Source organism: Mesoplodon densirostris, chromosome 18 (assembly GCF_025265405.1).
Source record: "Mesoplodon densirostris isolate mMesDen1 chromosome 18, mMesDen1 primary haplotype, whole genome shotgun sequence".
Lineage (NCBI taxonomy): Eukaryota > Metazoa > Chordata > Mammalia > Artiodactyla > Ziphiidae > Mesoplodon > Mesoplodon densirostris.
This window is the reverse complement of record NC_082678.1, coordinates 9,422,766-9,450,644: the sequence shown is the minus strand read 5'-3', so window position 1 is coordinate 9,450,644 and position 27,879 is coordinate 9,422,766. Positions and strand designations below refer to the sequence as shown.

Genomic DNA, 27,879 nt, shown 5'->3' with positions numbered 1-27,879 from the left:
CTTTACAAACTCAGGCTTCTCCCATCCTAAACCCTCCCTCCACTCCCACAGCTGTCACCTTTTCTCTTCCCACTTTACAGCTAGAAATCTTGTCTCCATTTATTTGTCTCCCATTTACTTGCCACCTACTCACGCCTCAACCCACTGCAGCCTGATTTCTGGCCCTGTCATCCCACTGAAACGTGCCCCTAAACTGACATTTTTCATTCCTTGTCTTACTTGATGTCTCAACAGCCTTTGACATTGTTGACCGTTGCCTCCTTCATGGAAAATGCTCTTCCCTTGGCTTCAGCCTCCCTCCTGTTTTTAGTCAGACTGCTCTTTTGCAGACTCACCCTCCTCTGCTCTGTTATTCAATGCAGATATTCCTCAAGGCTGTCTCCTCACCCTGTTTTCTCCCCAGGCAATCTCTTCTAAGCCCAGCTGCAACTACTATCTAGATGCCAACGAGTCTCAGTATCTTACTCCCAGTGCAGACCTATCATTTAAGTTTCAGATCAGTATGTCAAACTGACTATTTAAAATCAAGGCACCTCAAACTCAACTTGTTCAAATTCAAACCCATAGTCTTAGCCCACCTAATTAGTATTTTTACAGGGTTTCTTATTTCAGTGAATGGCATCACAATGCCTTCCACTTATATAAGCTGGAAACCTGAGGAGGGGGGGGAGTGGGTCATTCTTTATACTTCTGTCTCTTACGATATCCTCTGCCCTCAAGGAAAATTCATCACTGAGTTCTGTTTCCCCCCTCAGAAAAGGGTATTATTAATTATTAGGGCCAAAGAATCTGGGTTGGGCATTACTGCTTTAAACGATATCCAAAACACCCACTGGACTAGTCACATGGGTTCTGTCATTTTAACATCCTAAAAATCTCTCCAATCTGTCAACCTCTCGACATCTTCCTTTCCACCCCCTTTTCCCAGACTACTATCATTTCTGGCCTGGACTACTGCGGGAAGCTCCCGAGTGGCCTTATGCCATTCACCACATTGATTATTCCCTCCCATGCCCATTGCTACTTAAACCCCTCCCTCAGTAACAGCTCATTACTTTTGGGAGAAGACTAAATCCTTAACTGGGCCTTGAAGGCCCTTTGTGGTTGTGCTCCCGCATCTCTACTCACCGCCTTACTCTCTATGCTCAGGTTATATAAGCCTTTCAATTCCTTGAACCTCTTACCACAGGGTCTTTGCATGTGCGTTTCCTTTCTTTGTGATGTTCTGCTCCCAACCATTTACCTCTTACTCATAGATCACTCAGCTACTCAGGGAGGCCTGTTCTGATCCCCCACTAAGTCAGGATCCTTTGTTAATATGCTCTTGAAGAACTGAATTCCTTTCCTTAGATATTTATGTCTGTCATTTAAAATTTATTAGTGTGATTGCCTCTACCACTAGACTTTGCTTTCCATGAAAGCAGAGACCATGTTAGTTTTTTACTTACTATCATCAGTGCTTTGCACCTGTCCGGGGCCTAGGTGCTCAATACATTTTTGTTGAAAATGAATCTAATCTCTGTTTTAATACTCTAGTGATAGAGGGTGCGTCGCCATAAGGCTAGCCCATTTTAGTGTCATGTTAGAAAGGTCTTTTTTATATGGGGTTCCATGTAATTTTTATACATATTATTTCTGCTGTTTAGAACTGCGTAGAACTAAACACAATTCCTTTTCCGTATGATAGCTCCTTAGCTGTCTGAAAACAGGTTACATATTCCCTTGGATTTTCTCTTTTGCAAGTTAAACATCCCCAATTCCTCAAATATCCTATATCCCAAACCATTCATCATTTAGGTTATCTTCCTTTGGAAATGTTCTGTTTTGTCAGTGTTTCTTCTAAAATGTGCTCAGGAGACTAACACAGTGATCAGTGAAGAATATCCTTGACTTGTTATTTTAACTATTGTCTTAAGCTGGACACTACCATTATTAATAGAGGCTAAAGTTGTATTTGCTTTTTTCTGCAGTAAATCACACTCTTGACCCATACTGAGCTTACAGTCAATTACAACTCTCATGTTCTTTTAAAATCAGCCCCCCTCCTCTGCATTCTAGGTATTGTGCAGTTGTTTTATTGAACCTAAGTGTAAGACCTTACATTTATCCCCTTTACAAGTCACCTTTTTTTGGTCCATTTCTGTTACCTGTTGAAGGTTTCCTTGATTCTTTCATGTTATACAACATAGTAGTGCTCTCATTCAGTTTTGTTTCATGTGTAGGTTTAATAATCATGACTTCTGTGTCTCCATTCTAGTCATTGAGAAAAGGTAGGATAAGACAGGGTCAGAAATAGCCCTTGAGCATGCTGCTAGAGACTCTCCTCTAGGCTGGCATACATCAGTATGCTTTGGGTACCATTGCTTAACTAAAAATGTATCTCATTTAATCATGACAAAACCACCCTGCAAGGTAGGTAGTATTAACTTTGTTTTACTCAGAGAGAGGGACTTAGTAACTTGCCAGGTTCACAGCCAGCAAGAAGCAGGGTTAGCATTTGAATTCAGGTCAGTTCATCAACTTAGTTGCAAGGGTATAAAGAAGAGTAGATTTACCTTACCTAGAACTTATTAGAGCCTGCTGTCAAACTTTAATTTTCAAAAACTACCTTCTGTCTTTTGGAAAATTTAAGACCTTTGGCCCATCTCGAGTGGTCTTATCTTTTCTTCCTATAGCCATAATTGACTAACAACTACCTATCCATGTTTAACAAATACAGTCAGCCTTGTTGTAATTCTCTTTTTCTGGGAGAAAATCTATTTTGAGTTTTTACTGCTTTTGATTGGTTTAGTTAATTTTGGCATTCTGACATCATCTTGTAAACGGTCTTATGTATGTAATTGAAGATTTGTATCAATGTTGCTGATGATAACATTAGTAACCTGTGTATCTTGGCCTTTGCTTTTCCTGACCAAAAAACAAAGCATCGTATTTAGTCCATCTGGGAAACTGAAGAATAAACTGTGTGATGTTATTCAATATAGCATCTAGGTCATCAGAACTTGGTGAATCCCTAAAATACTTTGAAGCCCCTAATCTTAAAACTAAAAAACCTAAAAGAAAATAATTTTTGTCATTATTGTTTTAGTGTATTTATTATATGAGAAAAATATGGAATGACAAGTTGGATACATTTTATAACATGATCAATTAATTTAAACGTATCTGGTTCCTTTTGGCCTTTCAAAAGATTCAATTAGGTAATAGGTTTTTCTCAGCTGTTTTAAATATTTGCTAGTAATAAATCAGATTCTAAAGTTATAATTCTTATTACTTACATTGAATATAGACTCTTATTTATAAAAGACCTCCACGTACAGATGGCTGCCACTGCCCCAGGCCTCCACACCGTCTTTCAGAACTCTCGTGCTGCAGCTGCTCTGGAATCAGGGAATCAGAAGCAGAGGAAAGAATCTGAAATGTAGCCTTAATAGCTGAGGAGAGCTGACTCTAGGCAGGGAGAAGCTCCTTAGTAAAGCTTCTCTGTTTGGTGTTGCTTTCCAGACCCCTTAGACTACCACTGTCACCCCACTCCTGAAGAAAAAGGAAAGAGAAGAAGATAGGCTTTCCACAATGCCTGAACTTTTTTGTACTCTCTCTTTTAAAATTGCCAGAAATCTCACTTACTGGAGATTTGGCAGTCCCTTTCTGAAAATACACATACATTAATGAAAATAAAACCAAGGGATTGTTTTCTTCATAAATTCTTACATCTAGTGGAGGTAATTTGTTTTAAGAAATAGGAGTAAGATGATGTTAAATAGGAATCTAAGAGAGGGAACTCTCTTAGGTGTTGAAAGGGGTTTAGAAGGATGTTAGAGGTAAGTTTTACCTAATCTGGCTGTTTGTCTAGGTCAGGCTAGTATATTTAGTATCAGCATATTGAAAAAGCTTTTGTAACCTAGTCCAGAAACCTGACCATTTATAACATTTTTATGGGTGAATGACATCTTTACCAAATAACCAACCTTCAGATTGGAACACAAGTCCTAGATTGGGGACAGCTCATGGGCAGTACCACAAGTCAAAACAAATCATATAAAATGTTTTGTAGTCCCATTTCCTAAATCAGAGTTTTACTGTCTGGAACATATCAGCTCTCTGCAATCTTGTATGCAGTAGTTATTGCTTTTGTGTATCACTCTAGTGGAGATTTTATAAAGTATGTTCAAATGCAATACATTTTAGAAAATAAAATTGAACTCTTTAAGCACTATCAGCTAGCTTCTTCTTTCTGAAACCCAGAGGAATTTATGCTTAAGATGGATGTATTTTTTTTCCAGGTATTTAAGTCAGGGTGCAAAAGTGTAAGGTGAAAGTATATTATTTTACTATTGAAAATTCTTGAATTGTTAAAGCAGTGAATCCTTGGAAACAGCTGCATTGGCAATACACTAGTCACTTGCTATAAGGCTGTTCTTAAGGGTCCATACTCTGGGTATAGTGTATAGGTAAAAATCTCTTTATCCTACTTCAATATTAATGCCCTTGAATGGGCTCTGAGACCTACCTTACACTGCCTTCAATTTCCTGGTGATTTAAACTCATTTTCAACTTATTTTTTTGTGATGCAAACTAAATATTCCTTGTGTGACTATAACTATTTCTAGCTCTATGCACTTTAAACAAGAATAATTCATATGCGCCTTAAGAGATTTCAAGCATGCTGAAAAGTACAGAAAATAGTATAACATATACATATATCTATGTGCCCATCATCCAGATTGTGTTTACATATTGTGATATTTGCTTTGTATCTTTTAACTTTTAGAAATAAAACCTTATAGATCCAGTTGAATCCCCTTTGTATTGCTTCTTTTTATAAAAAATTTATCTATTTATTTAGTTTTGGCTACGTTGGGTCTTCGTTGCTATGTGCGGGCTTTCTCTAGTTGCGGCCAGCAGGGGCTATTCTTCGTTGCGGTGCATGTGCTTCTCATTGTGGTGGCTTCTCTTGTTGCAGAGCACAGGCTTTAGGCACGTGGGCTTCCATAGTTGTGGCACGGGGGCTCAGTAGTTGTGGCTCACGGGCTCTAGAGCGCAGGCTCAGTAGTTGTGGCGCCTGGGCTTAGTTGCTCCACGGCATGTGGGATTTTCCCGGACCAGGGATTGAACCCATGTCCCCTGCAATGGCAGGCGGATTCTTAACCACTGCACCACCAGGAAAGTTTACATACTGTGATATTTGCTCTATATATTTTAACTTTGAGAAATAAAACCTTATAGATCCAATTGACTCCCCTTTGTATCCCTCCTTGATTCCACTGACCTTTTCCAGAAATAACCACTACCCTAAAGTTGGTATAAATCCTTTCTGTTCACATCTACATATGTTTGTGCCCATAACTAATATATTGTTTTGTGTGTTTTAAAAAAGTATATAGTAGTGTCATACTGTATATTTCCTTCTGCAGCATGCATTTTTTCATTTAAAATTGTGATTGAGATTTAGTCATGTTGAAATTACATAGAGCTAGTTAATTCTGTTTATTGTGTAGTATTCTATTTTGTAAGTGTACCACAATTATCTGTTTTCTTATCAGAGGACAATTTAGGTGGTTTTCAATTTTATTTCTCCTGGTGCACACATTCTTGTATATGTCTCCTTACATATGTGTGTAACAGTTTCTTTAAGATATATGTCTAGAGACGTGGACATATACCCTATGTAGAATAGCTACATAGAATTGCTGGGTGATCAGTGACCTTTATCTTTACCTAGTTATAACAGTTTGCAGTCTTACCAGCAGTATATGAGTACCTGATACTCATGTCCTCTCCAGCACTTAATATTGCAGACATTTTAATTTTTACAATATGATAGGGGTAAAATAATATTATTGTTTAAATTTGCATTTTTTTCCTGATTACTAGTGAGATTGAGCATTCTTCATATTGGTCTTCAGAGTTTCCTCTTCTGTGAATTACGTTTGCATATCCTTTGCCCATTTTTTTTCTTTTGGGCTGTTCAGTGGTGATCTTTTCATGTTTGCAGAGTTTTAGATTTAAATTTTATTTCAGTTATAACTACCCATTTTTAAAACCTCTATAATTAGTGTACTTGTATGTTTTAAAACAGATCGTTTCCCACTTTGAAGTTAGAAAGATTTTCTTTTAAAAGGTTTTGGTTCATCTGGAATTTATTTTTGTGTTTGGTGTGAATTAGGAAGCTAATTTTATCTTTTCCATATGTATAACCAGTTGTCCCAATGTCATGTATTGACTCCATCCTTTTTCCCACTGATTTGTAATGCTACCTCTGTTTTATATCCACTGTAAGTCTAGACTCTATTCTGTTTCATTATTCTGTTTGTCTATATGTGCACCAATACCACTGTTTTAATTACCATAGCTTTAAAATTATTCTTGCTATCTGGTAGTGTTAGTCCCCCTCATTTTTCTTCATTTGGCATTTCTTGGCCCTTTTCCATATGAAGTTTACGAGCAACTTAATCCCTCCTTTAAAAAATTTTTTTATATTTAAATGTATCTTTTGCCATTGATTTACATTTTTCCTTATAGTATTTTATAAGGGCAGATACAAAGATCATTTCAATAAAATTTAGCTGAATTACTCTAGGAAGCTGATAAGCTGATTTTCTTCCCTCCCTCCCTCCCTATCCTTCCCCCCCTCCTTTCTTTCCTGTTTTATTGCCATTAAGCCAAAAAGTGCTAATAATTTATCGCAACTTTGTGCCCTATAGATCTGCAATCAAATGAATTAGCATTAGCTGTTTATGAGTAATGCAGGGTGTTTTGGTCTTTTGCTAAATTCAGAATGAAGTGCTAAAGTTCTGATGTATTTTGCACTAGCTATGTAGATCTTTGGTAATGGAGAAAATAGGAAAATTATTAAAGTAAGAAATAAGTTGTCATTTTTGAAATCCAACATTCACTTCTTTATAAAGTCACTAAACATTAAAGAGAATTTTAGGATTTCACTGATGGATTATGTTTTTTAAATTTGTTATTAATTTATTTATTTTTGGCTGAGTGGCTTATGGGATCTTAGTTCCCCCATTAGGGATTGAACCCGGGTCCTCGGCAGTGAAAGCGCAGAGTCCTAACCACTGGAGCGCCAGGGAATTCCCATCGCTGGTGGATTTTTTTAAAGTGTAAAGTGTTTTTAGTGTTATGGGCATATGAGCAAACATTTTCTTACTTGGTTTGACAAGCAATGAAAATAAAACTTATCACTAATTCTGGGTCTTCCAAAAAAACATCTGAGTGGGGAGATTAAAACGATTTAGTTATCCTAGTTACTTTTCTCCTAGAGAATAATATTGACAAAATTTTTTGAGATGATAGCAGACTTAGATCCCACTGTTTAGAACAAAGCCTGGCATGAAAGTGTTATTTAGTAAATGATTGTTGAATGGGTGAATGACTGTTTATTTCTGTATACCTTAGTAAATTATCATTTTGGACAGTGTCTGTAGTTGGATTTTAATGTTATGTTCTCTACCAACTATTGAATACTCTACTGTTGTTTATTCTGTTATCCAAGTCATTAATATAGCATAGATCTAACTTTAAATAGCTGCTGGCCTCCGATACAGTCCTTTTCTTGATCTGCAGATATTGAGTCTGATAACTTTTTTGTTTAAATAGACTTCCAATCAATTTACTACTTATAAAGCATCAAAATAAATTAACTATAAAGTTTTACCAAGTTAAAGGATGAAATGGACCAAGAGCATCATTGAAGTCTCTTTTCCGTATTTTCTTCTCTTCTATTGTAGAAGGAAATGAACCTGCCATTATTTCTGTTTTTATGAAGTTTATTTCTCTTAGTGCAATGATTCTCAAAGTGCAATCTGCAGACCAGCTAATTAGCATCATCTGAGAACTTGTTAGAAGTGCAGATTCTCTTACCCCACAGAGGTTGATTAAATTAGAAATTCTGGAGGTGGGGCCCCTGCAATCCCTTAACAGTTCTGAAGATGATTCTGGTGTATGCTAAAGTTGAGGACCATAGACTTAGGATTTTGAGCTCTCCAATTTACTTTAACAAATTGTTCAAGATTTTTTTCTCCAGATTTCCTTCCAAATGTATACTCAACCTTGTTATTTCTAGATTTCAGCGTTATTGTCTTACCTTTCCTTTAATACCTTCACCTATATCCAATTTTCAGACATTTAAGAAAGCATAAGTTATTTCCTGCAGTATGGAGAATTAGGTACCTTGACTGACCTTTCCATGGAAAATATTTGCAATGCTAGATAGCATGGTAATTATAGTTAATTAAAAAATGTGGTATTCTTGAAATTTGCTAAGACAGCAGATCTTTCTTTTTCTTTCTTTTATTTTTTGGCTCTGCTGGGTGGCTTGTGGGGTCTTAGTTCCTGACAAGGGATCGAACCTGCGCTGCCTGCATTGGAAGCGTGGAGTCTTAACCACTGGACCGCCAAAGAAGTGTGCTAAGACAGTAGATCTTGAGTGTTCTTACCACACACACACACACACACACACAAGTAACTTTGTGAGGTGATGGATATGTTTATTAACTTGTTGTGGTAATCATTACACAAGGTATACTTATATCAAAACATCACTTTGTATACCTGAGACAAAATTCCCTAAGGCTGAACGTGTGCATGTATGCTTGTGAGCCACCAGTTCTTCTGGAGGGGGTGTGTGTAGGGGTGGGGGTGGGGTGGGAGTATAGCTATCCAATTGAAATGCATACATATATTATTCAAAAGACATGTAATGTTATTAGCAACAGTATTCATAATTAAAAACTGGAAACAACTCATGGATAAATAATGGTGGTATATTCATATAATTATATACTATAAAAAGCAAGGAAAATGAACTATTGCTACATGCAACGAAATGGATGAGTATTAACAATCATAATATTGATGGGTAGAAGTCACACAAAATAATACAAGCTATATGATTCCATTTATATAAAGTTTTCAACAGGCTAAACTCTGATTTCTATCTCTGGTGGTAGAAACAAGATAGCAGTTATCTGTGGTTGGCGGTGAAGGGCTAGTGATTAGGAGGGGGCAGTATGGCATGTTGGTAATGTTCTCTTTCTTTAACTGGGTGTTGGTTACCCTGGGTGTGTTCACTTTCCAGAAATTCTTTGAGCCAAACACAATGTGTGTACTTTTCTGTATGTATATTTTCTTTAATGAAAAGTTGATTTAAAGAAGTGGTAATGTTCTTTTTCTTAAACTAGGTGGTAGGAACATGGTGATTGTTTCTTGGTATTTTATATCTTACGTTTTTAATTAATATTTTATTTTTATTCAGTATTCAAAAAATATAAAAAGTAGTCACTACTTCATTGTTAATTGAATATCTCCTGCACAGAGCACAGTGCCTGGAACATTATAGGTATTCATTAAATATTTGTTCCACTGAACAAAAGTAGGGTAGTTATTCCTTTTTGCCTTCTGACAGCCAATCTTTTACTCAATTATTTATAAATAATTATTTCTAAATAACCAAAAAATATAAATAATACCATTATATTATTCTTATACTGTCAAGCTGAGTTTATTAAACAGAGAAACCGCTCAGTATTACAGGCACTTGTATCATGAATTATTAGCATGTTTAATTATAGTGACTCAGATTAACATCAGCAATTTAGATTAATATGGATGTAAATCAATAGATTTTGCAGCTTTGAAGATGTGAAATTTATTAGACTTTATAATATTTTCGGGTGCCTCACTTTTTTTCTTTTTTTTTCTGAACAACTGAAATCACAGCTAACTTTTTCTACTGAAACTTGTGTTCCACCTTCTGTACCGTGCTGCCTCTTGCTTCTTGCCTGTCTTGCATCTCTAACTTTCTGCTTTCCTGAATGCCCTGTGTCTCGCTAAGGGAAGAGCCCAGAGCTATGGGACTTAGGGGTTGGGACTGGGGAGAGGCTCTAAGGCCTGGGATCCTTGTTCTGATTCCTTCTCCAAAAATTCTTCTCTCCTTCTTCACCCTTCAAAAGAATATAGGTGCCAAACTTTCATCAGGATGTTAGGAATAAAAAAAAAAAAGCTTCACAAACATTGTTTTGATTTCTTTAAGAACATTTGGAGTAGACTTTTCAGAGTAAGAACACTAAGTTACTAAATAAGAATATCTTAAATTGAATGAATGGTATTTTACAGTTTTGAAAACAGCTTCACAGATCCTTTCTTGTTAGACTCTCAGAGCAACCTTATGAGTTGGCACTCTGAAAATTCAGTTCAACAAATATATTTCAACTAACACAAAAACCCTCAGCTAACATCATACTTACTGGTGAACACTGAAAGCTTTCCCCTTAAAGATCAGGAACAAGATAAGGATGTCTGCTGTCTTACCACTTCTATTCAACACTATTTTGGAGGTTCTAGGTAAGGCAGTTAAGCAAGTAAAAGAGTAAAAAAGGCATTCAAATCAGAAAGAAAGAAAATTATATCTATATACAGATGAAAGAATTTACAAGAAAAAAACGTAGAGCTAAAAAATGAATCCCATAAAGTTGCAGGATACAAGATCAATGTACAAAAATCATTTGCATTTCTATACACTAGCAATGAACAATTTGACAATAAAATTAAGATAACAGTTCCATTTACAATAGCATCAAAAAGGACAAAATACCTATGACTAAGTTTAACCAAAGAATTGTAAGATTTGTACACTGAAAACTCTAAAACACATTGAAAGAAATTAAAGATCTAAATACATGGAAAGACATCTTCCTAGAAGGAAACATAGACGAAAATCTGTTCATGGATCGGAAGACTTAATACCGTTAATATAGCAATACTCCCCAAATTGTTCCATAAATTCAGTGCAGCCCCTTTCAAAATTCCAACTGCTTTGTTCCCAGAAGTGGACAAGCTGATCCTAAAATGCATATGGAGTTGCAAAGCCATTTTAGCCACAACAATTTGAAAGAGAAAGAGAAGAGTAAAGTTGGAGGACACACTTCCTGATTTCAAAACTTATTATAAAGTACAGTAATCAAGATGATATGGCAGTGGCCTAAGGATAGTCACATAGTCATGTAAACCAGTGGAATAGAATTGAGAGTCCAGAAGAAAACCATTTATGGTTAATTGATTTTCAACAGAGGGCCAAGACCATTCAGTGGGGAAAGAATAGTCTTTTTAACAAGTGATGCTGAGACAACTGGATATCTACATGCAAAAGAATGAACCTGGACCCTTACCTCACACCACATACAAACATGAACTCAGAATGGGTCAAAGATCTAAATCTATAAAATTCTTAGAAGGAAACAAAGGTGAAAATCTGCATGACCTTGCATTAAACAGTGATTTTTTTAAAGATATGACACAAAAAGCACAAGCACCACAGGGAAAAATAGATAAATTAGACTTCATCAAAATTTAAAATTATCATGCATCAAGAAAGTGAAGAGACAACCCACAGAATGGGAGAAAATATTTATAAATCATGTGTCTGATAATGGTCTAGTATCCAGAATGTATAAAGAACCGTTACAACTCAACAATAAAAAAAACCTCTATTTTAAAATGGGCAGAGGATTTGAATAGATATTTCTCCAAAAAAGATGTGAAAATGACCAATAAGCACATGAGAAGATGTTCAGCATCATAGTCATTAGAGAAATATAAATCAAATCCCACAATGGGATACTACTTCACACCCACAAGGATGGCTATAGTTTAAAAAAAAAAGTGTTGGTGACAGTGTAGAGAATTTGGGACCCTCATACACTGTTGGTGGGAATGTAAAATGGAGCAGCCATTGTGGGAAACAGTTTGGCAGTTCTTCAAAAAGTTAAACATAGAATGATCCAGCAATTCTCCTAGATATATAACCAAGTGAGTTGAAAATATATGTTCATACATAAACTTATACATGAATGTTCACAGCAGCATTATTCATAATAGCCAAAACGTGGAAATAACCCGATGTCCATCAGCTAATGAATAGATAAAACAAATGTGGGTTATCCATACAGTGGAATATGATCACAAAAAGGAATGAAGTGCTGTCATTTGCTACAACATAGATGATCTTGAAAATATTATGCTAATTGAAAGAAGCAATCACAAAGATGACAGATTGTATGATTCTATTTATATGAAATGTTCAGAACAGGCAAATCCATAAAGATAGAATGTAGATTAGTGGTTGCCAAGGGATGAGGGAGGGGAGAATGGGGATTAAGTAGCTAATAGGTACAGGGTTTCTTTCTGGAGTGCTAGAAATGTTCTGGAATTAGATAGTGGTGATAATTGCACAATGTAGTGAATATACTAAAAACCACTGAAGTGTACACTTTAAAGTGATGAATTTTATGTTATATGAACTTGTCTTAGTCTATTTGGGCTGCTGTAACAAAATACCAGAGACTGGGTAGCTTATAAACAACAGAAATTTATTTCTCACAGTTTTAGAGACTGGGAGTCCAAGATCAGGGTGCCAGCATGGTTGAGTGAGGGCCCTCTTCTGGGTCACAGACTTCTCATTGTATCCTCACCTGCTGGAAGGGACAAGTTAGTTTTCTGGGCGGCCCTCTTTTATAAAGGTACTAATTCCATTCATGAGGGTTCTGCCCTCTTGACCTACTCACCTCCCAAAGGCCTCACCTTCTAATACCATCACCTTGGGCATTAGGTTTTCAACATATGGATTTTGGGAAGACAAACATCAAACCATAGCAGAATGTATCTCAAAAAACGCTAATAAACACTTCAACTAACGTTGCATATACTGGGTGGCACAGGATGCCAGAGCTTAGAATAGTGGTACTCAACTAAGTAGTTTAAGGCAGCTGGTGATAAGTAGTGATAAGACTGTTGGAGAAGCACAAATAATAGGGATATGGGAGATACCCAGTCTTACTAGGAACCAAACAAACAGTTGTATAAACTTGGCTTTGTAAGATGGGTAAGATATCCTTAGGTGGAAGGGGTTTGGAATGGGGAGTTCAGGCAAAAGGGGTAGTGTAAAACAAAGGTATGGAGTTAGGAATATGAAGTATCAATACATGGGCTTTATTATTTAGGAATCACATTTTTAGTTTTAGGTCATGTCTGGTGGCAGACAGAAGATTGAATTGGAGAAGAGAAATTAGAGTCAGGGAAACCAATTAGGTTATCGCAGTTTTTTTAGGAGAGAGATGATGTTGGCTGAATTAGATCAACAGTTGTGAGGATGGAAGGGAGGAATCAAATGCAAGTTACAGTGCAGAAGTAGAATTAATAGGTCTTGGCCCCAGTTTGTGTGTGTGTGTGCACGTGTGTGTGTGTGTGTACTGGATGGTGAAGGGAAGAATGACCTTGAAATTGTGAATTTGAATGAATTGAAAGGATGATGATGTTAGGACAGCCAGAGAAACAAATTAAAATGAATACTGAGGAGAGGGAGATGCCACTGAATTTCGCAATTAGAAAGGCATTGGTGACTTGGAAGAGCCATTGCAGTAAAGTAGTTGCTGGAGAGGATTTCAAAGAAGATTGCCAGAGGATGAGAAGATGGGAGGCAAGGAAGGGAGACTTTAGACATTTGGTTGTAAAGTGAAGAGAGAAAGGTTGATAATTTGAGGTAAGAGAATTAAGGGACTTTTGCTTTTTAAGTCACTATGAGGGGTGTGTACCTGCCTCTGGAATGAGAGAGGCTTACTGGCAGTGACCCAAGAGGCGAAAGACCAAAGGCTGGATAGGCGGGTCACCATCAAACCTACAGATGAGGGATTCTACCTCCTTATTATACATTCGAGATATGTGCCTTAAGATGCTTCTGTAAGGTTAAGAATAGAATGCTGTAATCCTTGAATGTGACCAAATGGAGCTACAGTACGTGCTTGAATCAAATTAGAGGTAGCTATAGGATTAAAACACAATCTTTAGTTTATTCACTTTAAAATTAGATTTTTTTTAATCTTCTAAGTATACAAAATTCAGAACGAGTAATATTTTAAAAATCATTTAGAGAGAAGTAATTTTCTTATGAGAAAACAAAAATGTTAGCTAGAGCGAGGGCCGGGTGTTTGCAGGTGTGTAAAGCTTTTAAAACAGCGCCTGGCGTGTAATAAGCTCTCAAAACACATTAGCTATTATTATTGACACTCCTCCAGTCCAGCCACCAAGTGGATAATCATTTGTCTCAGTGCTGTTTATTGAATAGTTCAACTTTTCTCTACTGATTCTAAATCTCACATATCACGTTCTCACCTGGTTCTATTTCTGGATTGTTTGTTCTACTCCATTGAACTGTTTCAGTACTAATACTACAATACATTGTTTTATTTTATTTATTTTTATTTTATTTTTAGTTTTTTTTGGCCACAGGATCTTAGTTCCCCAACCAGGGATTGAACCTCGGCCCTTGGCAGTGAAACCGTTGAGTCCTAACCACTGGACTACCAGGGAATTCCACTAAATTGTTTTAATTACTGTGTACGACATGTTTTGATGTCTAGTAGGGCCAGTCTCATTCTTTCTGAAATTTTTCTTGGCTACTTTCACAAATTAAAAAAAAATTTGTTCCCTTCTCATTTTGCCTACTACATTTATAATACTTTGCCAGTTACAGTTTAGATTGAATTTGCTAAAGTCCCATTGGGATTTTCTTATAATTACATTAAGTTTATAGGTTAATTTGGAGTTGATGATATCCTTACAGTATTGAGTCATTGCATAGAATGACATATATCTCTACATTTACTTGGATATTCTTTTATGTGCTTCTGTTAGTTTTCTTCATATGGGTCTTATCACTCTCTAGATATATTTCTTTCCCAATTTTTTTTTTTTTTTTGCGGTACGCGGGCCTCTCACTGTGTGGCCTCTCCCGTTGCGGAGCACAGGCTCCGGACGCGCAGGCTCAGCGGCCATGGCTCACGGGCCCAGCCGCTCTGCGGCATGTGGGATCTTCCCGGACCGGGATACGAACCCGTGTCCCCTGCATCAGCAGGCGGACTCTCAATCACTGCGCCACCAGGGAAGCCCTCCCAATTTTTTAATTCCACAAATATTTATTGAGTGCCTATTATGTGCTAAATATTGTACCAGGTACTTCTCCAAATTTTAAAGTAATGTATTTTGGGGCATTAATGAGCTTTCCCAAGTTAATGCAGTCTTGGAGAGGAAATTGTTTATTCACAGAGCCAAGGATTTAGTTAACTGGCTTATGATTTGGTGTTCATTTTGATGCTCAGTCATTGGTTAATCTGCCCAGTATAAATAAAATTTTAACTCTTTGTATATCAAAAGATTCTGTGTTTCAGACCATATTTTGTAATTTCTTACAGAGTTTATTAAAAAGTATGCTTTCTTAATTTATATACAAAAATCTTTGCCACACTGTAGTCAAAGAGAATTAGATTTAACCTACATGGTTTAATTATGAAGAAAAAACATACATAAGCAAATTATGAGACCATGTCTTATGTTTCATGAATAATGACAGTGTCCTTTTATTAAGCATGTCCTTCCAGTTATTTTCCTAATGTGTGAGGTCATCACTGTCTATGCAGAAACAGAGGTCTGAAATGAAATAATATACCATCAGTTAACTTTAATACAAAAATTTTAATTTGGGTAGTAAAATAGCAGCTATCTATATTTTTTAACTTGGAAAATGCAGAAAGGAAGAAAATAAATCACTCATAGTCCCATTGTCCAATCACAATTGTTTTTTACATTTTGGTGTGTTTTTATTTAATTGCTTTGCTATACTTAAAAAAATAAAACTATAAAGTAAAATTTATATATATGTATATATATACATGTATACATATACTATCCTGTGATTTGAATATTATGAGGATATGATAATTAAGTGGATATGTTTTAGTTTTCGTAACCATCACTTTGAAATAGGACTTTTAGTTTGCTTCTAACTCATCACCGTTAAAGTAATCCTGTAGAGGACAACTGTGTACATAAAAGTTCTCTATATTTAAAATTATTTTCCTAAGATAAGGGTTATTTAGTGTAAAAAACAGTTCCAACCATTCAGAATTGTGAAAAGCAAAGGTGTTTCATTTATACCTTCTTGTTTCACGTCAGTGGTAACTACTGTTAATTTAGTGTGTATCTTTTTTATTAAAAACTTACTCTACATGCTATTTTATTTCTTTTTTAAAATTTAGTTCTATATTGTGGACATTTCCCTTGTCAGTACATACAGAGGTACCTTGACCTTTTAAATGGCTGCATAGTTGTGATACTTTTAACTATGCTCCTATTCACAGCATTTATTTAGCTTTAGATTGTGATTTTTTTTCTATTACAAATAATTCTTTACTGAATATCTCTATGATGGTCATAATAATAGCTGAGATTTATTATTTACTCTATATCAAGTAAATAAGAATACTTTATTTAATTCTCTTGTGTATGTTTGGGTGGTTGTGCATTTATTCCTATGTCCTCCTGTTTCCATTCCTGCCCATAGGGAGAGTAGAACTTTAGATCAAATTCCCTTGCGTCTTAGTGGAAGAATTATTACAGGGAAAACAAACAATCTTACTTTTCTCAGGAGGAAGAATTGCCAATCCGATGGTTAGTATGGGACATTCATGCCAGGAGTTGTAGGTTTTATACTTCCTCTTTTCACATCCTGTGCCCAGGACTAGCAGGCCAATATGGTCAGCAACCTTAGACTGGCCTTTAGAAGTAGATCTGGCCATTCTCCTAGTTCTGTTTATTCCTACAGCTGGGATGAGGACTGGTTGGGGAGAGAACTGAATCTGTTCTGCAGACCTAGTTAGCTCTCTTTTCCAGTAGGCCTACCTGAGTACAGATGTACCAAGGTCTAGGTCTTTGTTGCATGAGTGTATGTACCTTGTACCTAAACTATGTTTTCTAGTTTGAACATTTATACTCTCTTTACATGGGAATTATTGGTGATTGCCCAGCCATTAAAAAATCAGACCATCACTTCTCAACTTTATTGAGGTATAACCTATATAAAATAAAATACAATCAAGATATAGAACATTTCTCTTATCTCAAAAAATTACTTCATGCTTTTCTGCTGTTCATTTCACCCCGGCCCCAGGCAATCACTGATTTTGTGTGTGTGTGTGGTTGTAACTCTAGATTAATTTTGCCTCTTCTAGGATTTCATCTAATTACAAGGTGATGCAAAAAAGAGGTCATCCTATATTATATAAGCATCTGGCTTTACTTGGCATTATGTTTTTGAGGTTTACTTATGTTGTTGCATATATCAGTAGGTAGTTCCTTTTTAATTGCTGGGTAGTGTTCCATTGTATGGCCGTACCACAATTTGTTTATCCATTCAACTGTTGGTAGATCTTCGTGTTATTTCAGTTTTTAACTATTATGAATAAAGTTGCTGTGACCGTTTGTGTACCAGTCGTCGTGTGGCTGTATGTTTTCATTTCTCTTTACTTAAAACCTAGGGGTAGACCTGCTGGGTCACATTAACCTTGTAAGAAACTGTATCACATCTTTGCCACTATTTAGTGCTGTCAGCCTTTTATATTTTCCTTTGTGTTTTTTTTTCCCCTCAAAAACCCAAAATGGGAGCTCAGTTTTTTTTTTCTTTTTCAATATAAGTTTGTAAAGGAATTTTAAGGCCCTAAGGGATGTCACCTATGTGAATAGTTACTGATTTGAGATGGATAATGTAAAGGGTATCCCTACATGCTCTTTGCAAGATTACTATAGGACATACAAATTTAGCTTATTTCTATCCATCACTTCTAGTCCCACAGGACTTCACAATTTTAATAGAAATTATTATTTCAGGAGTTTATAGCAGAGTGGTTCCATAGGCCTGAAGACACAGATTACTGATGGCCTTTCTCACACTGCTCTAGACTAGCACCATCTAATGAAACTTTCTTCAGTGACAGTTAATAGCCACATGTGGCACTCGAAATGTGACTAGTGCACCTGAAGAACTGAATTTTAAAATTTTAATTAGTTTTAATTTTAATAACCATATGTGTCTAGTGGTTACTTTATTGAATAGTGCAGTTCTAAAATGTTATTTTTCAGGAAGCACAAAATTGAGTGAGACTTGTTAGCTAAGCTGGCTCTGGGGCAAGATCGTATATTCTGTCCTACTTCCCTTTCCTGTGGGGGAATTTGTGTCTCTAGAGAGATGTAACCTAGGCCTGAAGCACCACAGAGAAGACCAGTGGATTCATGAGTGTTGCAGTTATCTGTAATGAGGTCTTATAATCAGGTACTACATACTTTGGTTTTTTCTATTTATTTTGCCCTACTGAGTTCTTTGGTAAACAATAAAGCATATATTTTAAAAATCCAATTTTTAAAATGGACCTTTGGATGAAAGTATGTTATTTAAATTTGAAAACTATGCAGTGATGCCCAGAGGAGTCCTGATTACCTGCCCCCCCGACCCAATTTTTTTTTTTTTTTGATGGGAAGAAGCCAGTTCTCTTTCTGCACTTTAAAATCTCTCACGTAAGTAATGATATAACTTTTTTTTCCCTTTGGCATAAGGATTATATATTTAAAAAATTTTTAATATTTATTGATTGAGTCATTTAAAAATAACATTAAAGCCCATTACAGGTTATCATAAAGAACCTATCTTTAAGCAGAGGCTGATACACCATTGTAAAGCAATTATACTCCAATAAAGATGTTAAAAAAAAAAGAACCTATCTTTATGAAAAGATAACTATAGTTTCCAAGGCAAAAAAAAAAAAAATAGTGAGTGGCATTGTTTTACATTTTTGCAAATCTCTGACTTAGAAGACAGCTGTAATTCTCACACATCTGCATCTGCATTCAATCTGTTGTCTCATGCAGATATGTAGTTGGATGAGAAAGGAGTATTTTTAAAATTTTCACTGGAGTATATATAGTTGCTTTACAATGTTTTAGTTTCTGCTGTACAGCAAAGTGAATCAGCTATACGTACACATATATCCCCTCTTTTTTGGATTTCCTTCCCATTTAGGTCACCAAAGAGCACTGAGTAGAGTTCTCTGTGCTAAACAGTAGGTTCTCATTAGTTATCTATTTTATACATAGTATCAATAGTGTATATATGTCAGTCCTAATCTTCCAATTCATCCCACCCAACCCCCTTTCCCCCTTGGTATCCATACGTTTGTTCTCTATGTCTGTGTCTCTGTTTCTACTTTGCAAGTAAGATCATCTATATCGGGCTTCCCTGGTGGTGCAGTGGTTAAAGAGTCCGCCTGCCAGTGCAGGGGACATGGGTTCAAGCCCTGGTCTGGGAAGATCCCATATGCTGCGGAGTAACTAAGCCCGTGCGCCACAACTACTGAGCCTGCGCTCTAGAGCCCATGAGCCACAACTACGGAGCCCACGTGCCATAACTACTGAAACCTGTGCACCTAAAGCCCGTGCTCCGCAACAAGAGAAGCCACCGCAATGAGAAGCCCGTGCACTGCAACGGAGAGTAACCCCTGCTCGCTGCAGCTAGAGACAGCCGCCCACAGCAACGAAGAACCAAAGCAGCCAAAAATAAATAAATTAATTAATTTTTTTAAAAAAGATCATCTATACCATTTTTCTAGATTCCACATATATGTGTTAATACGATATTTGTTTTTCTCTTTGTGACTTACTTCACTCTGTATGACACTCTTTAGGTCCATCCACGTCTCTACAGATGACCCAATTTCATTCCTTTTTATGGTTGAGTAATATTACATTGTATATATGTACCACATCTTCTTTATCCATTCCTCTGTTGATGGACATTTAGGTTGCTTTCATGTCCTGGCTATTGGAAATAGTGCTGTAATCAACATTGGGGTGCATGTGTCTTTTGAATTATGGTTTTCTCTGGGTATATGCCCAGTAGTGGGATTGCTGGGTCATATGGTAATTCTATTTTTGGTGTTTTAAGGAACCTGCATAATGGCTGTATCAATTTACATTCCCACCAACAGTGCAAGAGGGTTCAAAGTAATGATATAATTACTTCTGCTGAAGTTTCCATTAAAGATTTGTTGAGATTTTCATTCTTTTGCGTAGCAATGAGTTAATAATTTTTTACATTTCAAGTTGTTAATGAAAACATTTTATAGCCTTCAGACAGTTAAATATTCTAGTACCTCAGATAACTAAACTTATATAAATTTGCCTGTCAGTTTCGTATTTTCATTTCATAATAGCTATGTGGCCGTTGTGGCTGGGCTTTTATCATTGTTCCCTAGAGGCAAGGTCAGTGTTAGAAAAATTGTGGAATGTTCCCTTGGCATTATTGTGATAAGTAAACAGCTACTATTTATAGGGTCTTATATTTTGATGAGATACCGTGCTTGGCTTACCATTAAAAACACAGATGCTTCTAGACTCCAGTAGGGACGCCTTTTGCTCACAGCATCTGTTTTAGTTGGCCAGCCAGATGACTTTTACAGATTTTTTCACTCTTTTTTGAAGGACACCAGCTCCTTGACAAGTAAACAAGTTTACAAATGAAAAGGTTAACTTAGCATTTTGTAAATTTTTAAATAACTTTGGCTATATCAATTCTGTGTAATTTTGAACTATTAGATAATTTTATCTAAATTATATCACTTCCTAAGTAACCTTGAAATGTCCTTTGTGTCCATGTTCTTTGAATTGTTTATTTTGCAGTTGGGATAGATTGTACTGATCTGTAAGTTCATTTATTCAACAAATGTTTAATGAGCACTGACTGTGTGCCATGTCTTAGCCCTGGGAACCATAGATCCGAGCAAGATGTAGTCTCAGTCCTTGAGAACCTTATGTCTTTTATGCAGTGTAGACAGACAATAAAAATACAGTTAAGTTCTTCCATTTCACCTTTACCTTACAGGAGGAGAAGATATCTAGGAAGGTCTTCTAGAAAATGTAGTGTCTGAGCTGAGAAATTGTAGAATAAGTAGGAGTTGGCTGGACAAGGGGCTCAGAGTTAGGGAAGAGAGGAATATAAGAGAAAGAAGTGGGACTTCCCTGGTGGCGCAGTGGTTAATAATCTGCCTGCCAATGCAGGGGACACAGGTTTGAGCCCTGGTCCAGGAAGATCCCACATGCCGTGGAGCAACTAAGCCCGTGTGCGTGCTACAACTACTGAGCCTGTGCTCTAGAGCCTGCGAGCTGCAACTTCTGAAGCCCACACACCTAGAGCCTGTGCTCTGCAACAAGAGAAGTCACCGCAACGAGAAGCCTGCGCACCACAACGAAGAGTAGCCCCCGCTCGCTACAATTAGAGAAAGCCTGAGCACAGCAACGAAGACCCAATGCAGCCAAAAATAAATAAATTTATAGGATAAAAAAAAAGAACTTGAATGTCATAGAAAGCAGTTCTGGATTTTGCAGGGCCTCGGGGTTAAAATATTGAAAAAAAAAAAGAGAGAGAGAGAAAGAAGCTTGTAGGTGAGAGAGACCCCAGGGTAAGAGGGAAACAAAGTTCTGCACATTTTGGTCAGGTGGCTGGTTAAACAGTGACCATGGGCAAAAATAGTGTCTCATTTGGAAATCAAACTTATGACCTAGACCTTATTTGTGTCATGTTCTAAATTAGTGATTTCATAGATCTCATACACAAAAAATGTTTTGATCCTATATCCGCAGTCTATATATCTATTTATTTTTAAGTGATACACTAATAGTTTATATACATAGTAAAACATACACAAAAAAGAAAAAGGATGAGCTAAAGATGAACTGTAGAAAATTCTCTTAATTTTATTTATTAATAATTCAGAAAGCAAAGTGATGCTTTACTATTCTTTAAAAACTTGGTTTAATATTTTGTGATACAACTATTCAGAGGTCTATTTCTAAATTCAGGTTTTTTAAAAAAATTAATTAATTAATTTATTTTTGGCTGCGTTGGGTCTCCGTTGCTGTGCGCAGGCTTTCTCTAGTTGCGTCGAGCGGGGGCTACTCTTCATTGCAGTGTGCAGGCTTCTCATTGCGGTGTCTTCTCTTGTTGCGGAGCACGGGCTCTAGGCCTGCGGGCTTCAGTAGTTGTGCCACGCGGGCTCAGTAGTTGTGGCTCACGGACTCTAGAGCACAGGCTTAGTAATGGTGGTTCATGGGCTTAGTTGCTTTGCGGCATGTGGGATCTTCTCAGACCAGGGCTCAAACCCATGTCCCCTGCATTGGCAGACGTATTCCTAACCACTGTGCCACCAGGGAAGCCCTAAATTTAGGGGGGTTTTGTTACTTGATTTTAATGGCCATCAAAGCATAGATAAGAATGGGGGAAATTTAGCTGTACTTTTGAAATTCCCCCAGATTGTCTACCATTTATGGAAATGTTTTATTGAAATGTGTGAAATGTGGTTGGTAAATTTCTATCTATTAGTTTTTCTTGCAGACTAATCAGAATGTATTGTACTTTTATAGTACTAATAAACGGGTTCAAAGATCATTGAAAAATCATTTGGATGATTTTTTTAAAGATTAGAAAATTTTGTTTCTAACTTTTTAAAGCATGCAGATATGAGAGTTTTTATTTTTTGCTTGTTTTTAGGTAATATACATTGTTTTCAATAGCAGAATCGCTTAGCAATGGAAATGTTTCTAAGTAACCATTTTTGAAATGCTCTATTCATTAGCACAAGGTATTTTTTCCTTTTTGTTTTTGTTCATTTTTATCTTGTAGGAGCAAAGTGAATTTTTCTTTTCTTTTTCTTTCTTCTTTGTTTTCTTTTTTTTAATATCTTGGTAGCACTTTACCTTTTGGTAACCAGTGAATCCCTATATGGTTTACAAAAAAAAAAAAAAAAAAAAGATTTGACGCTGCTTCCTGGCCTTTTACAGAGTGTAGGAAAGATTCTATATTGTAAGGGTCTTGTTTTGATAAAGTTGACCTCAGTGACATCCTGAAGGACATGTGCACACCTTTGGCTCTGACTTATATGCAGCAACAGTTTACCTGTGAATGAAACAGTGAACAACTTTCACTTAATGTGCTGTCTTTGTAACTTTATTCTGGAATTATTCTTTTTATTCCAGTCAAAACAGCCCTTCCATCAGTGGTTACAGTTTTCCCATAAAGCATATTGTTTCATTTATAGTTTAGACTGTATTTTTTTCAGTACATCTTTCCTTTAGTGACTCGCAAAATTGTAGTTCTTGGTGTGTTTTGCAATTACCTAGCAAATCTTCTAAAATGAAAGAAATAACTATATTTTGATTCAACTATATAGCAGACCTCCTATACTCTATAATATGTCCTGATACCTTCAGCTCTTTAGAGTTTTCTAAGAGATTTTGGCTATATTTACCAATAAAAGAATACTAGTTTGTCACCATTTTATTTTCTATGTATCATTTTAGTCATTTTTACTGTGGGTCATAGCTTCTTGTCTTTTCTCTCAGGAAACCTTAGCAGTTTCAACAGTTATTTAACTTTAATACAATTCTGTGAATTGCTAGATTCAATAGGATGTGACTTTAAACATAGGTGGAAAAATTAGAGAAGTTTCTCTCTTGCTGTGAATACTGAATTTTTAAAGGCCTGGCAGATTATGAAGACTTTATATAGGTTATATCTTAAGGCAGAATATACACTTAGCATGGGGTTCATCTTTAATAAAAATGGGTATAAATAAATATAAATAGAAGAACTGATATTTTCTTCTTATACCTCAAAGGATTATCCTGCAAACCCTTCAGGTGCACATATCCCACTTTCGAGACCACTGCTCTGAACAACTGGGGTAGCTGTATTGAAACTAGCCTTTTATTAAAAACAAAAGCAAGGCAAAGAGTAATTTATTTTCCTCTATAAATTTGTATTTGGGAGACAAATTTAAGAAGAATCAGCTTTGGCTTGAGGTTTGAAGAGTGAGTACGTTAGTCATAAACAGACTATGAGTGTCATATTTCAATAACTAGGAAACCCTAGAGGATGGTGGAAGGATTATTGGTTACATACATTATATGAAGGAATGTTTTACTAGTAGCTGTTGATCAATGTTGATCAAAAGGACTGTTAATTGCTATTTTATTTTAAATATACCTGTAATTATTTTTGTTGGGAGGTATTTGGAAGATAGCTTTTCTTAGTCTGTAGGAGAAATGGTTCATAGCCACTTGAGATCTCTTATGAGGAGATACTTTTTCACGATATACTTTATCAAATGTATTGAATTTACATCATTGCATTTTTATGTCAAAATCTTTTTTTTTTTTTTTTTTGGAAGAAATGGAAAACCAACTCAAATAAGCTTGAGCAAAAAAGAGTTTATTGACTCAACCGACTTTCAGAACTGGTCTCAAGGGTTTTAACTTCGTTGTCAGGTCTGAGTCTCAAAGTGTCTGTCTGTGTCTCTGTCACCTTTGCTTTCTCTGCGATAGTTTTCTTCTTTTAGAGCAGAAAGGCTTCCTTCGTGTGGTGGTGGTGAGAAGGAGAGTGCCTTTCTTCTAGCGCCTGTCTATATAAAGTCCCGTGGATGGGATAGTACTCTGTGTGATTGCACGTGTGCTGTGATTGGCCGGCCCACAAAAGCACATGGAATGGGGAGGGAGCAGTTTCCGAAAGGCAGGGTTTACTGTTACCACAGAGGAAGGGGTGCTGGGGGTCAAAAACAGTAAGTGTTTACTACAGGTGATGGGGAATAGAGGACAGGGAAGCATAAAATATTCTTTAAGAAAATAAAAGGTGACTTAATTTTATTTTCCTAATCATTGATTCTTACAGAGTATGCAAGCTGCAAGATGTCCTACAGATGAATTATCTTTAACTAACTGTGCAGTTGTGAATGAAAAGGATTTCCAGTCTGGCCAGTGAGTATCTGACTTTGTTTTCTTCTAACTTGCTAAATGGTACTTTAGAAACTTCTAGAGAGTCCTTATTTAATTAATTAATTTACTTATTTGGGAAACGTTTGAGTATAATTTTTTTTTTTTTTTTTTTTTTTTTTTGTGGTATGCAGGCCTCTCACTGTTGTGGCCTCTCCCGTTGGGGAGCACAGGCTCCGGACGCGCAGGCCCAGCGGCCATGGCTCACGGGCCCAGCCGCTCCGCGGCATATGGGATCCTCCCAGACCGGGGCACGAACCCGTATCCCCTGCATCGGCAGGGGGACTCTCAACCACTGCGCCACCAGGGAGGCCCCGAGTATAATTTTTTAATTCCTCTTGCTGAATTGGAAAATGGGAGATGAGAAAGAGTCATGTATTTACTGTATCAAATTTTGATAAATGTTTTCTAAATGATACATAGTTTTTTATATCTAACTTTATTTTTCCATTGGTTTTCTTAGCAGAACTAAACATACTGGATATATGAATCATATATAGCGTAGTCATTAGGTTTTTGGCTTTGGGTCAGATTGTCTGAGTTTGGATCCTGTTCTGCCAATTATAAACTGGGTGACCATGGGTAAGTTATTTACCCTGTGCCTCAGTGTCCTAATCTGTAAAATGGGGACGATGGTACTATCTTCCTCAGGGTGTTTGTGAATATTGAGTTACACACAAAGAAAGCACTTAGAACAGAGTCTATCACATTAATAAGTCCTCAATAGATATTAGCTGTTTTGATCATTATTACTATGATAATCCAAGAGACATGAAAATTGGAAGATGCACAGCAGTTGTAGAATCTTTACAAGCATTTTTCACTGTCATTTATTTTAATTGATTCACATCACCCATTGGCAGAACTTCTAAATACCCTGCTACCAAGTACATTGCCATCCATGTGCTTCTAAGGTTGGTGGAGATGAGGACATGAAGGGGCTGTTCCAGAAAGCAGACTAGGGAAATGAGGAAGGAAGTGGGATTTTAACTGAGCCTTTTTCTGTTTCTAAAGCTATCTGAGAAATACATGAGTTTCACAGGGTTTGAATTGCTAATCTTCTGTGGTTTTCCACTTCAGAGTAAAGGGCTATACTACATAATTGTATTAACATTGTTTCCAGTCCTAAAAATTCTGTGATTCTAAGTTGAACATAGAACTTTCTACATATAAACTGGACTACAGACAATCAGTGTGAGAATTTGCTTATGGAATTCTTTTATGTGTTAGATGTTCACTGTACACATGAGGGGGTTACTTAGAGTAGATGTAAGGAACTTGTGTCCTACTGACAAAACGATATGTATAGAAACATTAACCATTAATAGTTAAAAAATTATAGCATTCTAAAAGATAATTTTTAAAAAGATAGTGCTATTGTAGCAGAGTTTGAAGCTTCTATCTCACACACAGTCCTTGGTAGTTTCTTGGTATAGGAGATGATCATGAGATAACTATAGTTCATCTGTTTACAGGTAACTTCTGAGCAGGGTGAATTAGCACAAAATGCTTTGAAATAGTAAATATTGATAATCTATATGGAAACTGATATATTTTGTGAAATTTTTTCATTTTTACCACCTTTTTAATTTTACAGGCTGTTAGTATTTCAACCTGCAAAAAGTTTTAATGAATAGTCCTAAAAACTAACGTTTTTTTTGACTGCTATATCCTGGCTTTATTCCATCTTCGGTTCTCCTTCCTTTAGTCTAGTTAGAATGTGAAATAAGTCTCAGGAGAGGAAATTCATGTAATTTTTACTTAATATCAAGTAAATCACTGTCTTCAGTTTTATGTAAACTGGAAATGCAATGACATTGATGTTTTGGATGGTATGTACTCTCTTGAACTTGGTCCTGATTCTGCTTGATGTCTGTTTGGCCTGAGGCGGTCCTTATTCCTGGAAGACATTTTGAATTGTTGACAATTTTTGGAAATGAAATTTGTGGTCCTGTTTCTTCAGGACTCATATAATGCCATGTTTCTACCCAGTACTCATCAAGCATTGTTTGTTGGAAATTAGCACATTTGGAATTGATGTTCTTTATTTCCTTTGACGTGGAGTATTGACTGTGTTTCTGTCCTTTAGGCACGTGATGGTGAGGACCTCCCCCAACCACAGGTACACATTTACACTGAGGACCCACCCATCTGTGGTTCCAGGGAGCATTGCATTCAGCTTACCTCAGGTAACTCAGGAATTTATTCTCTTCTATTCTTGAAAGTCATAGAAGAATCAATTCATTTAAAGCAAGCTGTGTCATGCTGTAACTGTATTGATTCATATTGAGGAAAACCATCTAGGTATTAGGTAAGGAATTAAAAGATATATTCTTAATTGCCAAGTTTTATTATGTCTACCTTATATTGCCTTCACTTTTTCCCCCTAATTTAAAAGAATTCTGCAGTGATATCAGGTATCAAAGTGTCAGGTTATTTTAATGTTAGCTCACAGGGTAACAGAAAAGGTATAAAATATATAAAACTAGCATTTACTTCTAAAATTGACATCTAATAGTGATTTAAAAATGCAATGATGTCGGGCTTCCCTGGTGGTGCAGTGGTTGAGAGTCCGCCTGCCGATGCAGGGGGCACGGGTTCGTGCCCCGGTCTGAGAAGATCCCACATGCCGCAGAGCGGCTAGGCCCGTGAGCCATGGCCGCTGAGCCTGCGCGTCCGGAGCCTGTGCTTCGCAACAGGAGAGGCCACAACAGTGAGAGGCCCGTGTACCGCAAAAAAAAAAAAAAAAAAAAAAAAAAAAGGAATGATGTTAGACTAAAGAATATGATTCTTTATGATTACTTTATTACTTTATAACTGTTGGTGGATTCTGTGGAGGGGAAATTGCCTAGCACTATTGCAGGCACATAATATATAATGTAGGAGCCTCACCAGTAGGAGTCTGTATCCTTTTCTCCCTTGTCACCTTACTCATGCTGCTGGTCCCCAGTCCTAAACAATGCAAATGCAACCTTTACCTCCTTGTAGTATGCTGATAAGCATTGATTCCTGCCCTCCCACACCTGGAGGTTTAAGGAAGGAGATCAAACACTTGTTAGGGACCTATTAAAGATCTCTTGAATCCCTCACAAATTATGGGAAATGATCACTCACTCTTCCCTTTTTCTCTGTTCAGATGCCTCTCCAATATCAGGACTACCTTTCGCA

At 36.6% G+C, this 27,879-nt stretch overlaps 1 protein-coding gene across 2 annotated transcripts in view; it reads left to right on the top strand.

The window, feature by feature from the left end:
- NSF (N-ethylmaleimide sensitive factor, vesicle fusing ATPase) overlaps window positions 1–27,879 on the top strand; it is a 162,996-nt gene that overhangs the window by 1,214 nt on the left and 133,903 nt on the right. For both annotated transcript variants that reach the window (XM_060081415.1, XM_060081416.1), the window contains exons 2-3: window positions 24,611–24,696; window positions 26,801–26,900. In XM_060081415.1, coding sequence (XP_059937398.1) covers window positions 24,611–24,696; window positions 26,801–26,900 — 186 coding nt within the window. The remainder of the gene's footprint in view (window positions 1–24,610; window positions 24,697–26,800; window positions 26,901–27,879) is intronic.